At 42.8% G+C, this 25,632-nt stretch overlaps 1 protein-coding gene across 1 annotated transcript in view; it reads left to right on the top strand.

The window, feature by feature from the left end:
- Positions 1-25,632, top strand: part of CA10 (carbonic anhydrase 10) — a 483,033-nt gene that overhangs the window by 447,410 nt on the left and 9,991 nt on the right. The window contains exon 8 of the mRNA XM_073588164.1: positions 16,905-17,079. Within this exon, the coding sequence (XP_073444265.1) occupies positions 16,905-17,079 (175 nt within the window). The remainder of the gene's footprint in view (positions 1-16,904; positions 17,080-25,632) is intronic.

Below are 25,632 nucleotides of genomic sequence, written 5' to 3'. Positions count from 1 at the left end.
CCTTTTCGCCTTCCTATATTTGTGCTTTGTTTTGCCCTGTTCACATTATAGTATTGTCCTGTGTGTTTGCGGCGCGGTGTGGTTTGAGTTCTGCCTGTCCGTCATTACTGTGTGGGTTTGGGTGGTTTGACAACTCACTGGGTGGAGGGTGGAGGGTTCAGCTTAGGGCTGAACAGGAGATAAGGATAGGCTGGAGGCTCAGGCATTTGCACCTTTAGCAAAAACCCTGGGTTGAGGGTCAGACAGGGTTTTCCCTAGTTTGAGGGACTCCGCAGGGGCCCGGGTTTTGTCAGCCTCCTTCGACCTAAGCCTCGCATAACACTTTGCCGGTCCCCAGGAGGCCATGGACCCATATTTCAATGGATTTCATCTCTGATATGCCGGTCTCTCAAAGAATGACTGTTATTTGGGTGATTTGTGATAGGTTCTCTAAGATGGTTCATCTTGTACCACTCCCTAAGTTGCCATCTTCCTCTGAGTTGGTGCCCCTGTTTTTGCAACAGGTGGTTCGCTTGCACGGGATTCCTGAGAACATTGTATCTGACAGAGGAGTTCAGTTTGTGTCTAGATTTTGGAGGACTTTCTGTTCCAAGCTGGGAATTCAGTTGTCCTTCTCCTCTGCTTTTCACCCTCAGACCAATGGACAGACAGAGAGAACAAACCAGACCTTGGAGTCGTATTTGAGATGTTTTATTTCCGCTGATCAGGATGATTGGGTTTCATTTTTGCCCTTGGCTGAATTTGCTTTAAATAATAGAGCTAGTTCTGCCACTTTGATGTCACCTTTTTTTTGTAACTTTGGGTTTCATCCTCGATTTTCTTCAGGGCAGGTGGAGCCTTCTGCCTGCCCAGGTGTTGACACTGTGGTGGAGAGAATGCACCAGATCTGGGACCAAGTGGTGGATAAGTTATCTCTCTCCCAGGAAAAGGCCCAGCGGTTTTCCAATCGACATAGGACCATTGGTCCCCAGTTTAAGATTGGTGATATGGTGTGGTTATCATCAAAAAATATTGCTATGAAGGTGGCTTCTCCTAAGTTTAAGCCTAGATTTATTGGACCTTACAAGATTTTGGAGATTATTAATCCGGTCTCTTTTCGTTTGGCTCTTCCTATCACATTTAAAATCCATAATGTGTTCCATAAGTCCTTGTTGAAGAGGTTTGTTGAACCAGTTGTTCCTGGGGTGGCACCTCCAGACCCTGTATTGGTTGAAGGTAACATGGAATATGAGGTAGAGAAAATACTGGATTCCCGTCTGGCTAGACGGAGACTCCAGTATTTGGTTAAGTGGAAGGGTTATGGTCAGGAGGATAATTCTTTGGTCTCTGCCTCTGATATTCATGCCAAAAGATTGGTGCGTGCCTTTCATCGGGCTCACCCTGATCGCCCTGGTGGCGTGGTTGAGGGTTCGGTGACCCCTCCTCAAGGGGGAGGTACTGTTGTGAGTTCATTTTCCCCTTCATCACTGAGGTCTGGTGAACTCCCTATTCTGGTAAAGGAAGGTAATGAGCCTGATTATCAGGCACCTGAGCCTAATGAGGATGACTGGCTGAGTGGAGTCACTGACTGGATATAAGGCTGCCGACGCCCTTCTGCCCTGTGGGTGATTTCTCTGTGGACTTCTAGGACACCAGTCTGATTCCTGCTTCCCTAAAGCTAAGTTTTCTGCTTTGCCTGTTTGCATTTATGTTTTGTTTTTGTTTTCCTTGCTTTTCTGGATTCTGCCATTCCCTGCTGGGATGAGCTGAATCTCCTTTTGCCGGTTGCTCTGTCTTCAGAATATTCCTGAGTACTGACATAGCTTTTTTGAAGCCTAGCGTCTTCAGGGCCTTTTTCACTGTCAGTCTGTTGGCTCTTATTTTCATAGGGTTTTTCACGGATTACAGACAGCAGCCTTCCTGTCCTTTCCTATCTAGGTAGTTTGGGCCCCGTCTTTGCTCAGTCTATCTTTCTGTCTGTGTTAGTGTTTTCATCTTGCTTCACCGTCATTATATGTTGGGGGCTGCCTATTGCTTTGGGGTCTGCTCTGGGGCAGTTTAGATTTCCCCTTTCTTTCTTTAGGCCTATTTAATTCTCCGGCTGTGATCGAGGGGTCTAGGGCATCGTAGGAACCCCCCACGGCTACTGTTAGTTGTGATAGGATCAGGGGTCTGCAATCCGATAGCTGCCAACCTCTCTGGTTTTCTGGACTTAGCTAGCATTTCTGTTTTTGCCTCCTACGGTGACTCAATCATAACAATAACCCCTGCTGTGTTACACGTAATGAAATCCCAGATTTTAAATATTTCATTTCCGTTGGATATGATAAACTGTTTTTCTGTTTCTAATGTTTTACAAATTCTGCAACCGTGGCATGGGTAATAGCTGGGTCTCTGACCAAAGGGACCAGATTGGGGTACTTTTCTTGGATTGGCTATAGGTACTGTTGGTGCCACTAGATTCCCCAAATTAAACTATATATACGTCCATTACTAGTAAGGGTGAATGAGCACCTTAGGAATATAAATAAAAAATTCCTAGGACATCCCTTGTCTAAACACTATTGCGAATATCATGGGGGATGCCCTAAGGGAGCGACAATCACAGGTCTCCAAGTTGTGCGCAAAAGTTGGAGAAAAGGAGACTATATTAAGCAGAGAGTCAGTGGATTTTTAATATGGACAGTCTTGCACATAAGGGGTTAAACTGTGAGGCTGAATTATTTGGATTCAATTAAGGGTTGAACTAGAAGATATTTAAGGTGACCAATTCCTCCATTGGACCATCCCTGATGAAGGAAACCATGTTTTTTCCAAAACTAGTCGGAGAGGAATTGGTCCACTGCGCTCCCCGTAATCTATCACGTGACCGGTGACATCACGAAGGTCCTGTTGGCTCATCTCACGTCACAGCTTCACATCGTGCACACTGCATGCCACTGGAAGAGGGGAGCGTGGAGTGTCTGTCACCGGCCGGGACAGCACTCCTGAAGAGCCGTGGTATTAACCCACGTTTATAGCCCCCGTTACACACTGCGATATCGCTAGCAATATCGCTGTAAAGTCACCAATTTTGTGACGTTACAGCGATATTGCTAGCGATATCGCTGCATGTGATACTTACCTCCGACCCGCTCCCCCGCTGGTTATCGCTGATCGCGCGAGAAGCTCCTGGACCATTTCTGGTCGTCAGCTTCTTGCGGCGCTTCCTGCTGTGACGAAGAGCGACGCGTGGAGCCGGGCGGGAGGACGCAGGATCGCCTCATCTGACAGGTAAGTAACGATCCCCGTCCCCAGCGATGTCACTGGTGAGATCTGCCTGAGTGGCAGCTCACTAGCGACCACCCAGCGATTCACCAGCGATCCTGACCGCGTCATATCGCTGGTCGGGATCGCTGGTGAGTCGCTAGGTGTAACGGTACCCTATCTGGCAAATATCATTCAATCTGACTTCACATCAAGATATACAGCACTCTTTACTGGTCCTCTGAAGTCCAGACATCCACTCAGATTACACCTTAAGGTAACAACTACCTAACTTGGAGCAATCCGATTCATTTGTGTGTATTTTTTAGTTCACTACAAGCTAAAGGGGTTTATTATTAACCCCTTAACGACCGCCGATACGCCTTTTAACGGCGGTAATTGAGTGTACTAACACCACAGCGCCGTTAATTCACGGCGCTGTGGAGAAAGTACATAGCGCCCCCCAGTGTCAGATTTTCTCCGGGGTCCCGGCTGCCAGGGGTAGCCGAGACCCCAGAGAACATGAATCGGTCGGTTTTTACCGACCCCGCTTTTGCGATCGCCGTTATTAACCCTATAACAGCGACCGCAAAAAAAGCGCCATTATGCATTAAATTTCTCTTTCCTCTGATGTGATCGCACATCAGAGGAGAGAGAAATAGGGTCCCCGATCCCCCCGATCCCCCCTTGGTACCTCTCCGTGGTCCTCACTTCCCTCCCGGTGGTCCCGCCGGCGTCCTCCGATGGGCGCCGCCATCTTGAAAATGGCGGGCGCATGCGCAGTGCGCCCGCTGGGAATCTGCCGGCTCTGGCTGGCAGATTCCATTCATTATTTTGATCACTATGATAAGCGATCATAGTGATCAAAATAAAAAAAATAGTACATAACCCCCCCGTTTATCACCCCCTTATATAGGCAAACATAATGAAATAAAGAAAAAAAATTTTTCAGTTTTCCATTAGGGTTAGGGCTAGGGCTAGGGTTAGGGTTGGGCTAGGGTTAGGATTGGGCTAGGGTTAGGGTTAGGGTTGGGCTAGGGTTAGGGTTGGGCTAGGGTTAGGGTTGGACTAGGGTTAGGGTTAGAATTAGGGTTAGGGCGAACTAGGATTGGGGTTAGAATTAGGATTAGGGATTAGGGTTGGGATTAGGGTTAGGGGTGTGTTGGGGTTAGGGTTGGAGCAAGTTTGAGGGGTTTCCACTATTTACCAACTTTGGGGGTCTAAACATTGGGGTCTAAAAAATCACTTTTGTGGAAATAAAAAAGACTTTTTATTTTCACGGCTCTACGTTATAAACTTCTGTGAAGCACTTGTAGGGTTCAAAGTGCTCACCACACATCTAGATAAGTTCCTTAATGGGTCTAGTGGTATCAGCGTACTCAGGACAAATTGCACAATAACTGTGGGGGTATGATTTCTCCTGTTACCCTTGTAAAAATAAAAATTTGGGGGCAAAAAGATCATTTTTGTGGAAAAAAAATGGATTTCTTATTTTCACGGCTCTACGTTATAAACTTCTGTGAAGCACTTGAAGGTTCAAAGTGCTCACCACACATCTAGATAAGTTCCTTAATGGGTCTAGTTTCCAAAATGGGGTCACTTGTTGGAGTTTTCCACTGTTTAGGCACATTAAGGACTCTCCGAACGCAACATGGCATCCGATCTCAATTCCAGCCAATTCTGTGTTGAAAAAGTCAAACGGCGCTCCATCCCTTGCGAGCTCTGCCTTGTGCTGAAAAAGTGGTTTACCCCCACATATGGGGTATCAGCGTATTCAGGAGAAATTGTACAACAAATTTTGTGGTTGATTTTCTCTTTTAACCCTTGTGAAAATAAAAAAAATTGGTTCTGAAGAAAAATTTTTGCAAAAAAAGGTTAAATGTTAATTTTTTTCCTTCCACATTGCTTTAGTTCCTGTGAAGTACTTAAAGGGTTAATAAACTTCTTGAATGTGGTTTTGAGCACTTTGAGGGGTCTAGTTTTTAGAATGGTGCCACTTTGGGTATTTTCTGTCATGTACACCCCTCAAAATGACTTTAAATAGGATGTGGTCACTAAAAAAATGGTTTTGTAAATTTTGTTGTAAAAATGAGAAATCGCTGGTCAACTTTTAACCCTTATAACTTCCTAACAAAAAAAAATGTTGCTTCCAAAATTGTGCTGATGTAAAGTAGACATGTGGGAAATGTTATTTATTAAGCAATTTTTGTGACACATCTCTCTGATTTAAGGGCATAAAAATGTAAAGTTTTAAAATTGCAAAATTTTCAAAATTTTCGCCATATTTCCATTTTTTTCATAAATAAACACAAGACTTATCGAAGAAATTTTATCACTGTCATGAAGTACAATATGTCATGATAAAAAAAATCTCAGAATCAGTGGGATCCATTAAAGCGTTCCAGAGTTATAACCTCATAAAGGGACAGTGGTCAGAATTGCAAAAATTGGCCTGGTCAATAAGCTGCAAACTGGCTCTGTCGCTAAGGGGTTAAGCGCAAATTTTAATTATTTATTTCTTCAGTATTGTGTTGTTGTTATATCCACCATATGGTTCCTGAGATATGGGCCTTTTATTTAGTGCTAATTTTTATGGTCTATATAAAGTATAAAGAGGGAGTAGATCACAGGGTCCTTTAGGGATACAGTGGGGAAAAATAGTATTTAGTCAGCCACCAATTGTGCAAGTTCTCCCACTTAAAAAGATGAGAGAGGCCTGTAATTTACATCATAGGTAGACCACAACTATGAGAATCAAATAAGAAAACAAATCCAGAAAATCACCTTGTCTAATTTGGCAAGATTTATTTTTCAAATTAAGGTGGAAAATAAGTATTTGGTCATTAACAAAAGTTAATCTCAATATTTTGTTACCGTATATACTCGTGTATAAGCTGAAATTTTCAGCTCATTTTTTTGGGCTGAAAATCCCCCTCTCGGCTTATACACGGGTCATATACCTGGGGGTCGGCGGGGGAGGGGGAGCGGGGGTGTCAGAGATCATACTTACCTGTCCTGCCACGGTCTCTGCAGCCTTGCTTCTCCACTGTCTCCCTTCCTGTCTTCAGCGGTCACGTGGTACCCCTCATTACACATGAATATGCGCATATTCATGAGGGAAATGAGCGGTATCACATGACCGCTGAAGACAGGAAGGGAGACAGTGGAGAAGCGAGGCTGCAGAGACCACGGCAGGATGGGTGAATATAGCGATATTCACCTGTCCCCCGGTCCATCGCTGCACACCGCTGTCTCTGCTGCATCCTGTGTCAGTGATGTTTAGGCAGCAGGGGGCGCGGTGATGTGGTTAGTGCGCGCCAGCCCCTCTGCTGGCTGAACAGTCACTGACACAAGAAGCATCAGACAGCAGCGATGGACCCAGGAGAGGTGAGTATGGCTTTTTTTTGCATCATATGGGGGCATAAACTATGGAGAAGCATATGGGGACATAATCTATGGAGCAGCATATGGGGCATATTCTATGGAGCAGCATATGGGGGCATAAACTATGGAGAAGCATATGGGGACATAATCTATGGAGTAGCATATGGGGGCATATTCTATGGAGCAGCATATGGGGGCATATTCTATGGGGCAGCATATGGGGGCATATTCTATGGAGCAGCATATGGGGGCATAATCTATGGAGCAGCATATGGGAGCATATTCTATGGAGCAGCATATGGGGGCATAAACTATGGAGCAGCATATGGGGGCATAGTCTATGGATTCCACCCTCGGCTTATACACAAGTCAATAAGTTTTCCCAGTTTTTTGTGGCAAAATTAGGGGGGTCGGCTTATACACGAGTATATACGGTATATATCCTTTGTTGGCAATGACAGAGGTCAAACATTTTCTGTAATTCTTCACAAGGTTGGCACACACTGTTGGTGGTATATTGACCCATTCCTCCATGCATATATCCTCTAAAGCAGTGATGTTTTGGTCTTGTCGCTGGGGGCTGGGCCACACGGACTTTCAAATCCCTCCAAAGGTTTTCTATGGGGTTGAGATCTGGAGACTGGCTAGGCTACTCCAGGACCTTCATAGGCTTCTTACGAAGACACTCCTTTATTGCCCTGGCAGTGTACTTGGGATCATTATCATGCTGAAAGACCCATCCATGTTTCATCTTCAATGACCTTGCTGATGGAAGGAGATTTGCACTCAAAATCTCACGATACATGGCCCCATTCATTCTTTCATGTACACAGATCAATCATCCTGGTCACTTTACAGAGAAACAGCCCCAAAGCATGATGTTGCCGCCCCCATGCTTCACAGTAGGTATGGTGTTCTTTGGATGCAACTCAGCATTCTGTCTCCTCTAAACACGGCGAGTTTTGTTTTTACCAAACAGTTCTACTTTGGTTTCATCCGACCATATGACATTCTCCCAATACTTTTCTGGATAATCCAAATACTCTCTAGCAAACTTCAGATGGGCCCTGACATGTACTGGCTTAAGCAAAGGGACACATCTGACACTGTAGGATCTGAGTCCCTGGCGGCATAGTGTGTTACTGATGGTAGCCTTTGTTATGGTGGTCCCAGCTCTTTGCAGGTCATTCACTAGGTCCCCCCGTGTGGGTTTGGGATATTTGCTCACCATTCTTGTGATCATTTTGACACCATGGAGAGAGATATTGCATGGAGCCCCAGATCAAGGAAGATTATCAGTGGTCTTGTATGTCTTTCATTTTCTTATTATTGCTCCCATAGTTAATTTCATCACACCAAGCTGCTTGCCTCTACAGATTTAGTCTTCCCAGCCTGGTGCAGGGCTACAATTTTGTTTCTGGTGTTCTTTGACAGCTCTTTGGTCTTCACCATAGTGGAGTTTGGAGTATGAATGATTGAGGTTGTGGACAGGTGTCTTTTATACTGATAACAAGTTCAAACAGGTGCCATTACAACAGGTAATGAGTGGAGGACAGAGGAACCTCTTAAAGGGAATATGTCACCCTTTTTCCAATATGAGCTGCTGGCACCGACATCAGGGGCTTATCTACAGCATTCTGTAATGCTGTAGATAAGACCCCGATGTAACCTGAAAGATAAGAAAAAGGAGTTAGATTATACTCACCCCGGCATCCCATGCCGGGGAGAGGATCGGCGCCTGCGCACTGCAGTATTCTGCTCTGCCCTCAACAGGGCAGAGCAGTGCACCTGCGCCAGAGCCACGACAGGAAGGAAAGAAGAGGACGTCAGCACTACAAGATGGGAGGCGCTGGACCACAACACCCATTGGACAAAGACCGGACCGCCCCCCGGTGAGTATAATCTAACTCCTTTTTCTTCTCTTTCAGGTTACATCGGGGGCTTATCTACAGCATTACAGAATGCTGTAGATAAGCCCCTAATGGCGGTGTTGGCAGCTCATATTCAAAAAAAAGTGGTGACAGATTTCCTTTAAAGAAGAGGTTACAGGTCTGTGAGAACCAGAAATCTTGCATGTTTTTAGGTGACCAAATACTTATTTTCCACCATAATTTGAAAAACAAATCTTGCCAAATTAGACAAGGTGATTTTCTGGATTTGTTTTCTTATTTTGACTCTCATAGTTGTGGTCTACCTATGATGTCAATTACAGGCCTCTCTCATCTTTTTAAGTGGGAGAACTTGTACAGTTGGTGGCTGACTAAATACTTTTTTTTTCCCCACTGTATGTCTTTGGGCTGCTCTTGCTTGTTACTTTTGTGAGGCTCATATCGCTGGAACCATATAGGGAATTCAACATTTAAAAAATGGAATACTCAAGGGAGCAAAGGAAATAAAATAATAGCAGACTCTCTATAATCTCATATCTTTACAGCTCATTTGTGATTGGGTGCAAATTGCTTTTTCTTCCACTTCTCTCATTTAAAGAAGCACTCATCTCATCAAAGTGTTTATCCCCTTAATATACTGTAGTCATATTATATAGCACTGTGAACTTACAATTGCTCATTCTGCCTTTCTACCCAGCTAATTCTTCTCTTTTCTCTTCTCTATGTAGAAACATTAAGTCACTTTTCTCCTGCATTTATCATTTCCCTCTTCAACTCCTTTCTCCCCCTGCCAGGGACTTTTGCAGAGACTCATGACTCATACAGGGAAAACAGACTTCCAGTCTCTACATGGAGCTTAGTAGGATTCTTCTAATCAGTTTTTAATCACGTGATGTCATAGACCTAATGACTAGACATCAAGTGAAAGAGCAGAAAGGCAAAATGAGCAATTGTACAGTGGGGAAAAAAAGTATTTAGTCAGTCAGCAATAGTGCAAGTTCCACCACTTAAAAAGATGAGAGGCGTCTGTAATTTACATCATAGGTAGACCTCAACTATGGGAGACAAACTGAGAAAAAAAAATCCAGAAAATCACATTGTCTGTTTTTTTTTCATTTTATTTGCATATTATGGTGGAAAATAAGTATTTGGTCAGAAACAAGCAATCAAGATTTCTGGCTCTCACAGACCTGTAACTTCTTCTTTAAGAGTCTCCTCTTTCCTCCACTCATTACCTGTAGTAATGGCACCTGTTTAAACTTGTTATCAGGATAAAAAAACACCTGTGCACACCCTCAAACAGTCTGACTCCAAACTCCACTATGGTGAAGACCAAAGAGCTGTCAAAGGACACCAGAAACAAAATTGTAGCCCTGCACCAGGCTGGGAAGACTGAATCTGCAATAGCCAACCAGCTTGGAGTGAAGAAATCAACTGTGGGAGCAATAATTAGAAAATGGAAGACATACAAGACCACTGATAATCTCCCTCGATCTGGTGCTCCACGCAAAATCCCACCCCGTGGGGTCAGAATGATCACAAATACGGTGAGCAAAAATCCCAGAACCACGCGGGGGGACCTAGTGAATGAACTGCAGAGAGCTGGGACCAATGTAACAAGGCCTACCATAAGTAACACACTACGCCACCATGGACTCAGATCCTGCAGTGCCAGACGTGTCCCACTGCTTAAGCCTGTACATGTCCGGGCCATTCTGAAGTTTGCTAGAGAGCATTTGGATGATCCAGAGGAGTTTTGGGAGAATGTCCTATGGTCTGATGAAACCAAACTGGAACTGTTTGGTAGAAACACAACTTGTCGTGTTTGGAGGAAAAAGAATACTGAGTTGCATCCATCAAACATCATACCTACTGTAAAGCATGGTGGTGGAAACATCATGCTTTGGGGCTGTTTCTCTGCAAAGGGGCCAGGACGACTGATCCGGGTACATGAAAGAATGAATGGGGCCATGTATCGTGAGATTTTGAGTGCAAACCTCCTTCCATCAGCAAGGGCATTGAAGATGAAACGTGGCTGGGTCTTTCAACATGACAATGATCCAAAGCACACCGCCAGGGCAACGAAGGAGTGGCTTCGTAAGAAGCATTTCAAGGTCCTGGAGTGGCCTAGCCAGTCTCCAGATCTCAACCCTATAGAAAACCTTTGGAGGGAGTTGAAAGTCCGTGTTGCCAAGCGAAAAGCCAAAAACATCACTGCTCTAGAGGAGATCTGCATGGAGGAATGGGCCAACATACCAACAACAGTGTGTGGCAACCTTGTGAAGACTTACAGAAAACGTTTGACCTCTGTCATTGCCAACAAAGGATATATCACAAAGTATTGAGATGAAATTTTGTTTCTGACCAAATACTTATTTTCCACCATAATATGCAAATAAAATGAAAAAAAAAACAGACAATGTGATTTTCTGGATTTTTTTTTCTCAGTTTGTCTCCCATAGTTGAGGTCTACCTATGATGTAAATTACAGACGCCTCTCATCTTTTTAAGTGGTGGAACTTGCACTATTGCTGACTGACTAAATACTTTTTTTCCCCACTGTAAGTACACAGTGCTATGTAACATGATGACTGCAATATGTTAAGAGGATAAAAAATTTGACGGACATATTTCTTTAAGACTAATGATAGAAGCGAAAGCAGTCAGCACTTGGCTGAAAGTATGTGAATCACATATGAACGGTCATGTGACAATTGCCAAGAATGTGTAAACAGTAAAATCCTAACAGTGAGTACATTACACTATTAAGATTCTGCATGTTACAGTCTCTCACACACAATGTATGCGCTTCACAGCCCCTTTAATGTGTTCACATTATAACCTAGCAATCATGGTTGATTAGTAGAGTTTCTGTCACCTAAGGCTAGTTTCACATTAGCGTTTTTTTGCGCAGCGCATCGGGCGCATAAAAAACGCAAAGAAAAACGCAAAACAAGCGCGCGTTTTTTTAACGTCATGCACACGCTGATGCGTCAAAAAAATGCAGCGTTGCTTGCGTTTTACATGCGTTTTTGCATGCGTTTGTGTTTTTTATGCACATGCGTTTTTTAGGTGTGACATTTTTTCCATTGTCTAGAGAACATTCTAGACTTGTTTAACTCAAAAACGCATGCGCAAAAAAACGCAAGCGTGCGCAAGACCATGCGCACGCATGCGTTCCCATAGACTTCAGTGTGTTGTTTTTGCGCATTCCGTGCGCAAGCGTGCGCATGCGTTTTTTTGCCGAGACAGGGAGCACCAAAAAATGCAACATGCTGCGTCTGGCGCGCCTGGCGCGAAAGACAAAAAAACGCATGCGCATGAAAACGCAAGTGTGCGCAAGACCATGCGCACTTCATGTTAAACATAGGTGCGCAGTGCGCATACGCACGGTGCGCTGCGCACAAAAGCGCAAATGTGAAACCAGCCTAATTTGCTAAAAAAATATGGGTAATCAATGGGCTATTTATATTCTGAATGGTGAGTTTCCAATTGACAAAATTTTTTTAGAACAATAACTGGCAAGATACATTCCCCCAGAACATTAAAGGGAATTTGTAGGCAGGTTTTTGCTACCTTATCAGCATGCTGTAGGCAAAGAGAAGCCGAATCCAATGATGTATCACTTAGATTACTGGGTGCGCCAGTTCTCACACAATAAGCGTTTTTAGATTCAGCAAAACAGCAGGGCTGATAAAGCTAACCCCGCCCACACCAGGCTCTGTATATATAATGTCTATATGTATATAAGGTCTTTTTCTTCTGTTCTCGTCCATTCCAAAGTTATACCCCATGGTAATAAAATACAAATTTATTCTTCCACCAATTGGACGTGTATTACAGAACCTCTCTGTGGGCGCAGCAGCATATTGATTGGCCAGAATCAGAGGAGGCAAAGCACACGCCCACAGAGAAGTTTTGTGGTACATGCCCACTTGTCAAAGGGTCAATTTTCATCTTTATTTTCAGGGGGCATACCTTTAAATTGGAGCTGCACAAAAGACATAGAAATACACTTACAGAATCAATGGAGCAACGTCAATTGGAGGAAATATTCAATTTAAATTACACAAATCCAATGAAAGGCCTATTTTAACAGAGAAAGAAGAATAAAGTACTAATTATAACAGTTGAAGATAAGAGGGTATTGTTTTTTTACTAATGAAAAGCTAACTTGAGTCATCCAATTTTTGACTAATAATCACAAAATGGCTGACACATTTAAAGGAATCTGCTGAAAATTGTTTACCAGCAAATGAAAAAAATCTTTAGGGAAGCGATGAGGAATGGTAACGTTGTGGAAATTGCTGGCTGGATGAGTAGTATTGTCACAGAGCCTAACTGGTCATTTGGGGCCCATAAACATCAACTGACTTACATAAAATTTAATTAACTGCAAATTGGAATCCTTTTATAAGGCTATGTATCTTTCTATGGAGGCATAATATGTACATAAAGCACCATAGTGCTGACAAGTGGACTATCAAGCTACTGAACCCTCAATATATACTTTACCTGTGTAATCATCCAGAGCAGCATAAATGTCTGCTTTTAGATCCACCAAACATGGATATTGCCAAGGGAACTGTTGTTATGTAGGTTGTTATAGATTTAGTGTAATTACCTGCAAGGACATTATGTACTGTTCAGTGTTATATGGTGCATGAGAATGTAATGTTTCAGGAGGAGCTGTGAGGATTTAAAACGCTAGACATACTGGCCTATATCTTTGCCTACAGAAAAAGCCCTACAGTCACAATTAGTAATCAGAAAGCAAACAAATCAAAATATTTATTAAAAGTCTAATTAGGAAGAATAAGTTTGATGTGAAACGCGTTTCATGAGGTGCATCCTTTACAGGAGAGGTCTTATTGATGCCACTGTGTTTGTACTTCATTTATGGGTCATCCCCTCCTTTAATATTGATACTACCTGAAAGCATTTCTTATTTTGGGTTGATTTGGTACTAATTATTTTGATTTTTCACTATTTTGTCTATACACCTGGGAGTGTGGTGTCATGGCCCATGAAACTAATGTATGATATTATATGTTTGATGTTGTATGTCTACCTATTTTTTTTATCATTTTGGATACCATTGCATATTGGAGTTATAACCAAAGCTACTATTGTAGAATTGGTAGAGTATATCTTTGAAAGAACTGAATCTGAATTTTGAAGCCAAAATTTCTACACTGGTCATAATATAATTTTTTTTGCCCTTTGGAGTTATGCTATTAGGATATGGAACACATTCTGCTGGGTTCCACCACTGATTACAGATGATAACTTAGAGTTTGAGAAGAGGGACACCGCATGGCCGACAGCTTGTCAGAATATACTTATAACAATAAGGGTTACCCAAAGTGGACAACCTATTTAAAAAGTCCTTATTCTGTTCAATTTACTGTATTTGTTCCCAAACTATAAAGAAGTTTTCCAACAGAACAAAATTATATTTAAAAGAGCTCAGACCACTTAACAATATAAGAAATGACTCTTAAGGACCCGTCACACATAGCGACTCACCAGCGATCCCGACAACGATATCAACGTGTCAGGATCGCTGGTGAGTCGCTACATGATCGCTGGTGAGCTGTCAAACAGACAGCTTCACCAGCGATCAGCACAGCGACACTGAGCGCGCGGCGTCGCTGTGTTCGCTGGTTACGTGCGTCCCTTAGATACCCAATGTGTACGTTAGTTACCAGCTTCCTGCATCAGCGCGCTGGTAACTAACGAACACATCGGGTATCTAAGGGACGCCCGTCCCTTGGATACCCGATATGTACGTTAGTTACCAGCAGATGCGTGCTGGCCAGTGGAAGACCAGCGACCAAAGAAAAGTCCAGAGGTTTCCCAGAGCGATCAGCGATACCGGCAGGGGGGCCGGTCGCTTATCGCTGTCACATACAGCGATCTCACTGGTGAGATCGCTGTTGTGTCACAAAACTTGTGACTCAGCAGCGATCTCGCTAGCGAGATCGCTATGTGTGACGGGGCCTTTACTGACTCTTACTAATCTACCTCTGTTATCATGCTTACCCTGCCCTTGCTTGTCTACGCTTCCTAGTTCTGACCTCAACACATCAGAAATGGTCATTCAATCAATAACTTTGATAGACTGGAAAATACTTTCACTTTTACACAGAACCGAATCGAGAAATGTTGTAAAATGTGGTCAGAAAGTCAAGTTTTCCTTCACGAGACTTAGAACTGATACAAAGTTAGAGGCACACAGGTCTTTGACAGATTACATCTAAATACTTCCTTACGCTCCTGTGAACAATCCAGTAGAGGACTGGACTAAATTTAAGGGTCATTTACATTGGCCATTTATCTGTCAGATTTTAAAGCTAATGACCAAGGGGACAAGGTTGAGGCACTGGCTGCTCCAGGATCAGTGGATGAGGTTCAGGCACTGGCTGCTCCGGGACCTGGGAACTACAGACACACAACTGGCCAAACCATGACCAGGGAATAATGTTCAGGCTCTGGCCACACTGGAACCAGGGTACTTCTCAATTCATTAGCAATACACCTTACTAACTAATGATTCACAATGTTGCTTGGTGACTCCCTAGGAAAGAGGGAGTCTTCTATACAAGATGCCTCCCAGCTATTTGCTGTGAGCCATCAGGCAGCTGTACTACTTATGCTAAATACCTCTCAGCAATAGGCATGCGCATACTAGGCATGCCGCTGGACTGTAGCGCGCACATACTGAAAGCAGGAAGTAGCAGGAGGGACATGCCGGGAGAAAGTCAAATGTGGCTGGAATGGTGAGTAAGCTAGCGTCCCTGCATGGACGTGGAAGGGGACACCATGTAGGGGCTCCATCAGCAGCGTTGCAAACAAACATTTTATCACTATTTTTAATACATTTTCTTTGCACAACATCAATGGGAAAGTTTGTACAATAGTTTATGAATTCATATAACAAAATAAATAGTATCACTTATGGGATTTGAATGTTGAACACACTAAGGCTAGTTTCACACTAGCGTTTGGCAGGGTTGCGGACGGCAGCCCTCTTCCTCCGTTAAGCTCCGCCCACTGCCACACCTCTTCCTTAAGCTCCACCTACATCTGCATGCGTCCTGCGAACCCTATCTTTAACATTGGGAATGCAGGCCATGCGGATGTATGCGGATGCCTTCACATGTGTCGTTTTGACGCTGCGCCGACCGCAACAAAATGCAACATGCTGCGTTGGACGCAGTTCAGTGCAGCGTCATAAAGACGCATGTGGAGGCATCCACATACATCCGCATGGCCTGCATACCCAATGTTAAAGATAGGGTACGCAGGACGCATGCAGACGTAGGCAGAGCTGAACGGAGGAGGTGCGGTAGTGGGCGGAGCTTAACAGAGGAAGAGGGCTGCCGTCCGCAGCCCTGCCAAACACAAGTCTGAAACCAGCCTAAAGCTATGTGCACACGTTGCAGATTTTGCTTGCGGAAATTTCTGCATGGTTTCTGCATCTCTTGGCAGAAAACATAGTGGAAATTCCACACTTTTTTAATGTGGATTTCATGCATTTGTGATGTGGATTTACAATACATGCGGATTTGTATGTGGAATTGTTTGCGAATTTGTTAGCTAAATAAAGATATATTATTTAAAAAAAAGATATAATTTTCAAGTCCAAACTCCATTGTTGATGTGCTTCAACCAAGACAGGCTCTATTCTAGATTCTCCGCCCACACACTCTTCCTCCTTCTGACATCATTTCCTTTGACAATTCTGCAGCGTTTTTGGCACCAAATCCACAAAAAATCTGCAGCAAACTTGCAAACCTTTTTACACCTGCATTTTTGCCACAGATTTGAGTGACTAAATGGAAGTAAGTCGGTGCAGAAGCGCTGCAGATCCGCAAAAAGAATTGACATGCTGTGGAAAATAAAATGCTGTGAATAAGGACGGAATTTTCCGCATCATGTGCACAACAATTCAGGATTCTCATTGACTAACCTTGCTTTAGTAATCCTTTGTGTTTTTGGTGCATTTCAGAGCAGGAAAAAAGCGCTGCTGAAATGCAACAAATCCGCATCGTGTGCACATAGCCTTACACTTGAGATTATCTGTGTGAACACAGTGCACAATGTTACAATATAATGATCGCTATTCAACTATTTATTCAGGATTCTCATCCTATATAAAAACTTGTCTCACATAATTTGCCAGTCGTGAGTTATGATCGCATCGTTCATTATCTGTTCGTGTAATAAAACCTTTAGTTTGACAGACCGTTATAGACGATGTTTTCATACAATCAATAACTTTACTTTGTTTACAGTGTTTTTATACCATCACTTATATCTTACACTTTTAATAGGTAAAATCACATTTAATAAAGAGTTCATTATGCAAAACTAAAAAAATCATATTTTTTTTTCTTTAAGATGCATTCATTAAGACTACTAAGCCAAAACCAGCCATCCCAGATATTTTCAAGCATGAGTGATAACTTCAGACCAGTCCAACCCCTGAACAACCGCTGCATCAGAACTAATATTAATTTCAGTTTACAAGGGAAAGACTGTCCAAACAACAGGGCCCAGAAGCTACAATATAAAGGTAAGACCCTTTCACCTTCATGTGTTGTCTTAGCAATATTCTGTATACAAAAAGAATAGGTGATGGTAACAAACATATATAATGTCCAGTTCTTTGTTTTGTAGTTTGAGGATATGGCCACTTGCTAAAGACTATAGGACAAATGAGGGCGGAGTCCACTGCTCTACGAGATAGAGACTTTTATGGGGGTTGCGTCGATATTGTTGCGTTTTATTAGATATTTTCTTGCTTTGTTTTATTAGTGATTTGCTTGTTCGTCAGTTCATCCTCAGGAATCAATGTTTCCATTCAGTGACAGTAAGCAGAGGAAGACAAACTGGCTAGATCGTATATAAACCTAAGGCCACACAGTAGAGTGCAAGCGTTAAATGTAGAGCAATCATCCTATCAATCCATTGTTCTTCCAGCCTAGGCCCATTGTGTAGATGGAGATAATAGACCCAGGGGAGCCGGCACCACAGTGGGTCTCGCATACAGCCCCATGTGATAGAATATGCTTTCTTCTGTGAGCTAAAGAAAATTGTTTAAGGGGGAGGGAGAAAAAAAGACACATGGGTTGAATCAGGCAGTTGGTGGATGTGAGAGGATCCAAGCTGGGATGGATGGATGATCTATGGAGTTTTGGAGTTTAATTGTTGGCTGGAGGGGTATCAATGAGCTACGGTCATGATATCCATCATCTGGAGGAACATAGGCTGTGACTGCACACTTTACCAGCTGGAGATACCAAAAGCTGTGGGCCAACTAAAAGTTGGGAGACAGTGGGTATCGTCTGGTATGGTGTGTTAGGCGTCGGATTTCTGCGTTTACTCCGCAGGGATCCAGACCCTCACATTCTGCAGTCTCCTGCTGTTTATCTGCTGCAGAGGAGATTGCAGAGGAGATTGCCTTGCAGCAAATCTCTCCTGAGGCTAAGTCCTTCTGTCCTCCTACTGAGCATGCTCATGGGACGATCTCTCATTGGAGATTGGGAATCAGTGGTGCGCATTTCCGCCATATTGCTCCTGCCACCACTTTGCAGTGGTTATATCACCTACTGCACGGTGGACCCCGAGCGGCGAACGCACTTTATTATTTTTTTTTTTTAGTGCGTTCCGCCGTTCCTAACATGGGGCCAGTGGAACTACCAATCTCAGATTGGGAACTTGTGGACTGAGGACATTGTATGTTGGCCATCTACATGGATTTGTTGTACAGCCATGGATGTATGGAATAAAAATAGTTGCATTGTTAACCTGCCTAGGTGATTTTTCTAACCCACAACCTCAGAACTTCACATGTAGCATGCCCAGGAAATTACATACCATATTTTGCAGACTATAAGATGCACAAAACCATATGGCGCACCCCAAATTTTGGGGAGGAAATTAGGCAAAACATTTTTTTGAGAAAAAAAGGAAAAACTCTTCCAGCTCCTTTGATGAAAATCATTTAAAATTCATTTTATTGAAAATTCATTATAAAAACAAATAAATTCTCCGGGAATTTTTCATAACAGGCAAGCAGAGCGACGCGTTTCGATCACAGCAGTGATCAAAGCTCATGGTGCCACCAACTCTAACACAGCTATTTAAATCAATGGCCACCAATCATGAATAATGATAAGATCACATGATTTGAGAAAAGGTCCTAAACCAGTACATTTCTAAATGAAACCATAACAATTAAAACACAAAATCATGTATGAGATGGTAAACAACAAGTATATACATAAATTAAGTCCCTCAAAAGAAAAAAAAAACACAAAAATTCTATTGAAGCAGTCACAATCTAATAATGAAACATTACTTAATTGCGTTTGTTAAGTCCGTCAGGAGACCTTGTGCCCAGATAATATATTCAAAAGCAGACGCATAGCTAGGGTTTTGGTTCGGGGGGGCGAAACTTCTTAGTGGGCCCCTAACCAGGTGACCTTGGTTACAACTTGGTGACGCACATTAATATTGGATATAGGAGATGACTGCGTGGTTACTGAAAATAATCTCTATATAAAGACCAACATGGATATTACCACCATATAGTCAGTGGTAAATACCAGTCCTACAAAACATATAAGTGATTAGTGCACAGTTATACTTGGTGACTTACTACTGATGATCTTTCGTTCACTTTTCACGTCTTTTCCATCTGGCCCAGACCGACATGACAACTTCTTCCAGCCAGGACTCGGCTGCAGAGAATACAAAAAAGACATGTTTCACTTCTCATATTCCAGCCCCATCACCATCTATCCCCAACCTGCACAAACGCCTCATCCTGCTGATACCCCAATGCTGAGCCACTGCTGCCGTATGTGTCCCATTACTGCACCCGCTGTGTGGTTCTTTGTGCCCTTTAAATAATAAAGCAACACTCTACAGTATAGTAATGCCGGGTGCAAGTGTCCTAGAAAACAGTGCCCACATTTTGTCCCCTAGAATGTAATAATGCCCTCTGTGTGCCCCTTTGACAGTCACAGTAACCTAAGATCCCCTATAATAATAAGTGCCCACTTTACATTGAATAATGTCCTGAATCTCCCCCATGTACTGCTCCCCTATACACAGTATAATGCCTCCTCACTATATAGTACCATCTACACAGTATACTGACACCTTAGTATCCCCCAAACTGTTTGATGGCTCCAACACTGTATGATGGCCACCTCACTGTAATCTCCACTGTATGATGACCCCCTACATAGCCTACATATAGTATAATGCACCAGAATAATGCAGCCCCCATAGGCAGACTCTATATAGTATAATGCAGCCCACCCATAGGCAGACTCTATATAGTATAATGCAGCCCCCCATAAGAAGACTGTAATATAAGGCATCCCCCATAGGCAGACTGTAATATATGGCAGCCCCCATAGGCAGACTGTATAGTATAAGGCAGCCCCCCATAGGCAGACTGTAATGTAAGGCAGCACCCCCCATAGGCAGACTGTAATGTAAGGCTGCACCCCCATAGGCAGACTGAAAGGTAAGGCAGCACCCCCAATAGGCAGACTGTAATGTAAGGCAGCACTCCCCATAGGCACACTGTAAAGTAAGGCAGCAACCCCCGTAGGCAGAATGTAATATAAGACAGCACCCCCATAGGCAGACTGTAATGTAAGGCAGCACCCCCATAGGCAGACTGTAAGGTAAGGCAGCGCCCCCCATAGGCAGACTGTAATGTTAGGCAGCACCCCTCCATAGGCAGACTGTAATGTAAGGCAGCACCTCCATAGGCAGACTGTAATGTAAGGCTGCTCCCCCCATAGGCAGAGTGTAATGTAAGTCCCCCATAGACAGACTGTAATGTAAGGCAGTACCACCACCCCACCATAGGCAGATGGTAATGTAATGCACCCCCATAAACAAAAAATCCAATACTCACCTCCCTTCCTCCTGGCTCCTGTGCTGCTCTGAGCTCCCGCTTATCTCCTGACAGCGGGCGCCGGGCAGTGACAGCATTGCGCCTGCTGTCAGTGTCTGCATCAGATGTTGAGAGGGGGATGATGGGAGAAGGAGCACTCACTCCTTCTCTCATCAATGCGGTCAGCTGTATCGGTATGTAGCCGATGACAGGCGGGGGGCCCACTGCTGGCACGGGCTTCCATGCCTGCTCAGGGACCCTATAGCAGCCAGGCGGCAGTGCAGGGAGATCAATTCTCCCTGCTCTGCCGCAGAATGTAACTGTATGGGCGTGCTGCCCACGCCGATACAGTTACAGTAGTGTAGCTCTGGGTGGGCCCCCGCAGAGCGCGGGGCCCTCTGACCACCGGTAGCTATGCTACTGTCCAAAGTCTTCATGTGTTAAAAGCCGGTGTTGTAAATCACCACCTCGCGGTGAGAAATCAATTTTTTCAATTCCATAGACTCGAAAAGACACAACACAAGACAGTCTATAAAGTGTTTGGCTACAGAAGAAATGTTTCGATTCTCATTAGCTGCATCTGATATATCATGCAAATGTTCTGAAACTCGCCGTTTTAATTTCCTAGTTGTGCATCCTATATATGATTGTGAGCACATAACCCAGTCAATTTTATAGACCACATTCACAGAATTACAGTTAATAAATTTTTTGAGAAAAAATGTTTTTGTATCATTGTGATCATTAAACATTTTAGTATTTTTACTGCGCTTACAAGTTGTACATCCAGTCCTCCCACATTTGAAGAAATCCCTACAATTAATGAGTGTGTCATCGATGTATCTTCCATAACAGACGATCTGCGACATAAAAACATTTGAAACTGAATACAAAAAATTATATTCCCAAAAGGCCAAAACTAAATTAGCCAAAGAAGGTGAAAATTTAGCTCCCATGGCCACACCTGACCATTGTACCTGACCATTGTAAAAAAATTGTCGATCAAAGGAAAAAAATTTATGAGTCAATAAATATGATGTAACTTGGAATGTATAATTAATTAAATCTTGAAAGAATCCACTAAAATTCAATGCTTCCATGGCCACAGAATGAGGAATGCACGTGTATAGTCATATTACATCACAAATAAGCCATGTGAAGCGTGAAGACCACTTTTTATGAGAAAAAACTTGCAATAGTACCCTCAAATCTTTAATATACCCTGGATCCCTCTGTACCAAGGGTTCCAATGGTGAATCCAACCACTCACACGTGTTCATTAGTTGATCCGATGCCAGATACAATAGGTCTCATTGGAGAAAAAACATCCTGCTTGTGAATCTTAGGTAAACCGTGCATGATAGGTAAGACAGGATGCTTTACCTCCAAAAAGTCTGCCTGTTTTTAGTCAACACATTCAAGGAAAGACCATCCGCAATTAAATTATTAATTTCTGCTTGAAATGCCTGTGTAGGATTGGTTGATAGCTTTTCATATGTATTTATATCAGACAATAATTCTAACATTTTATCACGATAATCTATGGAATTCATAATAACCACTACTCCTCCTTTGTCCAACATTTTGACAATTATATCAGACATATTTTTTATTTCTTGTAGGGCAGTGCGTTTCTTTGGTGACAGATTTGATTTGTAACAATGCACAGAATTATTATTTTTCAAAGCCTTCAAATCCTTTTCTATCAGTTCGTGGAATTTATCCATGCAACTTGATCTTGAATGTACAGGATGAAAAAAGGGTTTTTCACTTGTAATGTCCGAGATTGAGTGATTAAATCCTCAGAGACTTCATCAGTTGTGTTTAATTCTTGTAACATAAGAAGAGCAAATTGTTCTTGGAAATCTTTGTGTTGAAATTCATTAGAAACACAATTTTCATTCATATTGCTTGGTTGCTCCTGATATGACTAAAAAAAATTTATAGTCAAATTTCGCACAAACTTATTTACATCAAGAATTGTTGAAAATAAATCAAAATCCTGATCTGAAACAAAATTTAAGACCATATGATAAAACATCCAATTGAACTTGAGTAAATTCTCTGGAGGACAAATTCAAAACATTATTGGATGTATTTAAACCGCAGGTACCTTCTTGTAATGAGTTGAAACGCTTCCTGTGTTTCCTGCCGCCCGCCTCTTGCGTTTTTTGACGGTCGAAAAGAGCGTGTCTTGATAGAATAACTCGAGTCAGTCAAGGGTACATCCGAAACACTGACATTTGTGTCCGATGAGTCAGGATCAGATGAGGTAAAATTCACATGCGGTTTTGTATTCCTCATTTTTTTACTACGTTTTAGAATTGATTTAAGGGTTCTATGAATATTATCCCATGCACCCCAATCATAAACTTTATTAGATGTATGATCATGCAGATCTCGCTGAACCTTACGCTTTTTTCTTTCCATGATATCATCTTGTAATTTTGAGATATCTTGCTTTTTTTCAGCACTAATTCAAAACCAGAATCATTTTTAATTGTTCCAGAGTAATTTTAACATCATTGATTTTATTGGTATGTTAAGGCCCCGTCTCACATAGCGAGATCGCTAGCGAAATCGCTAATGCATCACCGATTTTGTGACGCAACAGCGATCTCACCTGCGATCTCGCTACATGTGACACGCAGCAGCGACCGGCCCCCCTGCTGGATATCGCTGATCGTGCAGGAATGTCCTGGGCCATTTTTTCATCGTAGGCGTCCCGCTGGCCAGCGCGCATCTCTGTGTTTGATCGCTGGATCGTTGCTGCGTCGCTGAAGAGATCTGCCTGTTTGGCAGCTTACTAGCAATCATTTAGCGACGCACCAGCAATCCCTGCCATGTCGCGTCGTTGTCGGATCGCTGGTGCGTCGCTAAGTGAAACTGGACCCTTAGACAATTTGATCTCTTCATGTTTGATAATAAGTCGCATGAGACTGAGTGAACATGTTCGGTACTTAGAATTTGGTCCCATTCCTGTGAAAATTCAGGCGAATATATGAAAGTTGGCTTTTTCTTCAATCTAAGACCCCTAGGTATCATTTCCTTAGATACGTAGTTTTGCAAGGTGGTATGATCTCACCAGACCTTAGTCTCCTGGGTCATAAGTTTCTCTAATTTAATCAACATGTCATTCATATCAGACGAACAAGCAGTCTGTTCAGAAGAATCTGAGAAAACATATGCAGCCTTTTTGTGGTGCTCTTTAGTAAAATCCAAGGTCATGTTTAACGCAATTCAAAAACAGGGATAATGAACAAACCTGTCACAAAAAATTGTTTAAAATCCTGATGAAATAAATTATTTCAAGTGTGCAGGGCAACCAGCATATTGAATGAAAAAGAGAAAAAAAGCCAGCTCACCAAAATAGATGATAGGTGCTGCTTACCGGGAGGGGGGCAGCAGAGGACCAGTGTCACAGGAGGCCAGCGGCAGGGTTGTGGTGATGCTGTGGGCCCTGGCTGGAAGGAGGAGGTGTCCCAGAAGTGCAAGTCTACTGGCTCTGGGCTCTCATAAGATGTCGGCGGTGAGCGAAGTCCCCTTCCCATTGATTTCCCTGTGGTGAGCTCCAGGAAAATGGCCGCTGGAGGCAGCGCATGCGCATATTGAGTGAGATCTACATCTCTCACCGCCAACATCTTTTTAGAGCCCAGGGCCCATAGCTTCACACTGTCGGGACACCCCCTCTTCCAGCCCAGGGCCCACAGCATCGCCTCACTCCTGCCACCGCCAACCTCCTGAAGCAGCGACCTTGCCTTCTCTGACCCCACTCCACCACAGCCGCCCCCCTCGGTAGGCTAATTTTGGATTATCAGATTCGCCACCATTTTCCTCCCAAATTTGGGGGAAAAAATGCATCTTATAACCTGAAAAATATGATATTTTACAGATGTAAGATATTTATTGAAAAACAGAAAGTAACTAAATACAGAACGAATCTCAGTGTCTCTAGCAATCTTTGATAAATGGGTCTCTTTGTGTGTTGTGCCCTTCATGAAGGTTTATCCTTGTGGTATATAAAGTTTAGTTTTCTATATTTTGTGATTTTCAGGAGCTTTATCTCACCACATGACTGTTGCTAGTCACAGACATTTGATCTTTGACACTGGACATAACTAGGTATTATATCCCTCTAGTGTTAAGGCAAAGGGTCAACAAGGAAAACTCCATCCTGTTATGTGAGATCCTTGTATTTCTATATAACAGACATCACAGGAATGATGATCAAGATCACTTTGATTAGAGTAAATTTTATCAAAGTCAATGGGATCAACCAACTAAAATTGAATTTATTTGGTGAGCCAAGTTATTTCTCTTACTTCTGCCAAATTGTATTTAACCATGTAGCAGCATTACACAAAAACCAAGGTTTATTCACTATTTGTTCTGTTTCCAGCAAGATGATGGGTAAGTACTGAACATCAGTAAGATCTCTCACCTCTAACTAATATAATCCAACCAATGTCTTTCAACCAGTGAATTTAATTTTTTTTTACCCAGTGAGAAAAATGAAAACCTGAATGATCCTAAAATGTAATTTTAACTGCATGCAACTGGATCTTATTCAATAGATAAATAGCTACATAAACAATCTAATAATCACTTTATTTCAACAATTACAGTGGGGAAAAAAAGTATTTAGTCAGTCAGCAATAGTGCAAGTTCCACCACTTAAAAAGATGAGAGGCGTCTGCAATTTACATCATAGGTAGACCTCAACTATGGGAGACAAACTGAGAAAAAAAAATCCAGAAAATCACACTGTCTGTTTTTTTTTTCATTTTATTTGCATATTATGGTGGAAAATAAGTATTTGGTCAGAAACAAAATTTCATCTCAATACTTTGTGATATATCCTTTGTTGGCAATGACAGAGGTCAAACGTTTTCTGAAAGTCTTCACAAGGTTGCCACACACTGTTGTTGGTATGTTGGCCCATTCCTCCATGCAGATCTCCTCTAGAGCAGTGATGTTTTTGGCTTTTCGCTTGGCAACACGGACTTTCAACTCCCTCCAAAGGTTTTCTATAGGGTTGAGATCTGGAGACTGGCTAGGCCACTCCAGGACCTTGAAATGCTTCTTACGAAGCCACTCCTTTGTTGCCCTGGCGGTGGGCTTTGGATCATTGTCATGTTGAAAGACCCAGCCACGTTTCATCTTCAATGCCCTTGCTGATGGAAGGAGGTTTGTACTCAAAATCTCACG

The sequence above is a fragment of the Dendrobates tinctorius genome, unplaced genomic scaffold, assembly GCF_039654945.1.
Source record: "Dendrobates tinctorius isolate UK_male_01 unplaced genomic scaffold, ASM3965494v1 ptg000103l, whole genome shotgun sequence".
NCBI lineage: Eukaryota > Metazoa > Chordata > Amphibia > Anura > Dendrobatidae > Dendrobates > Dendrobates tinctorius.
Note: the sequence above shows the minus strand (reverse complement) of the source record. Positions and strands in the feature narration are given on the sequence as shown.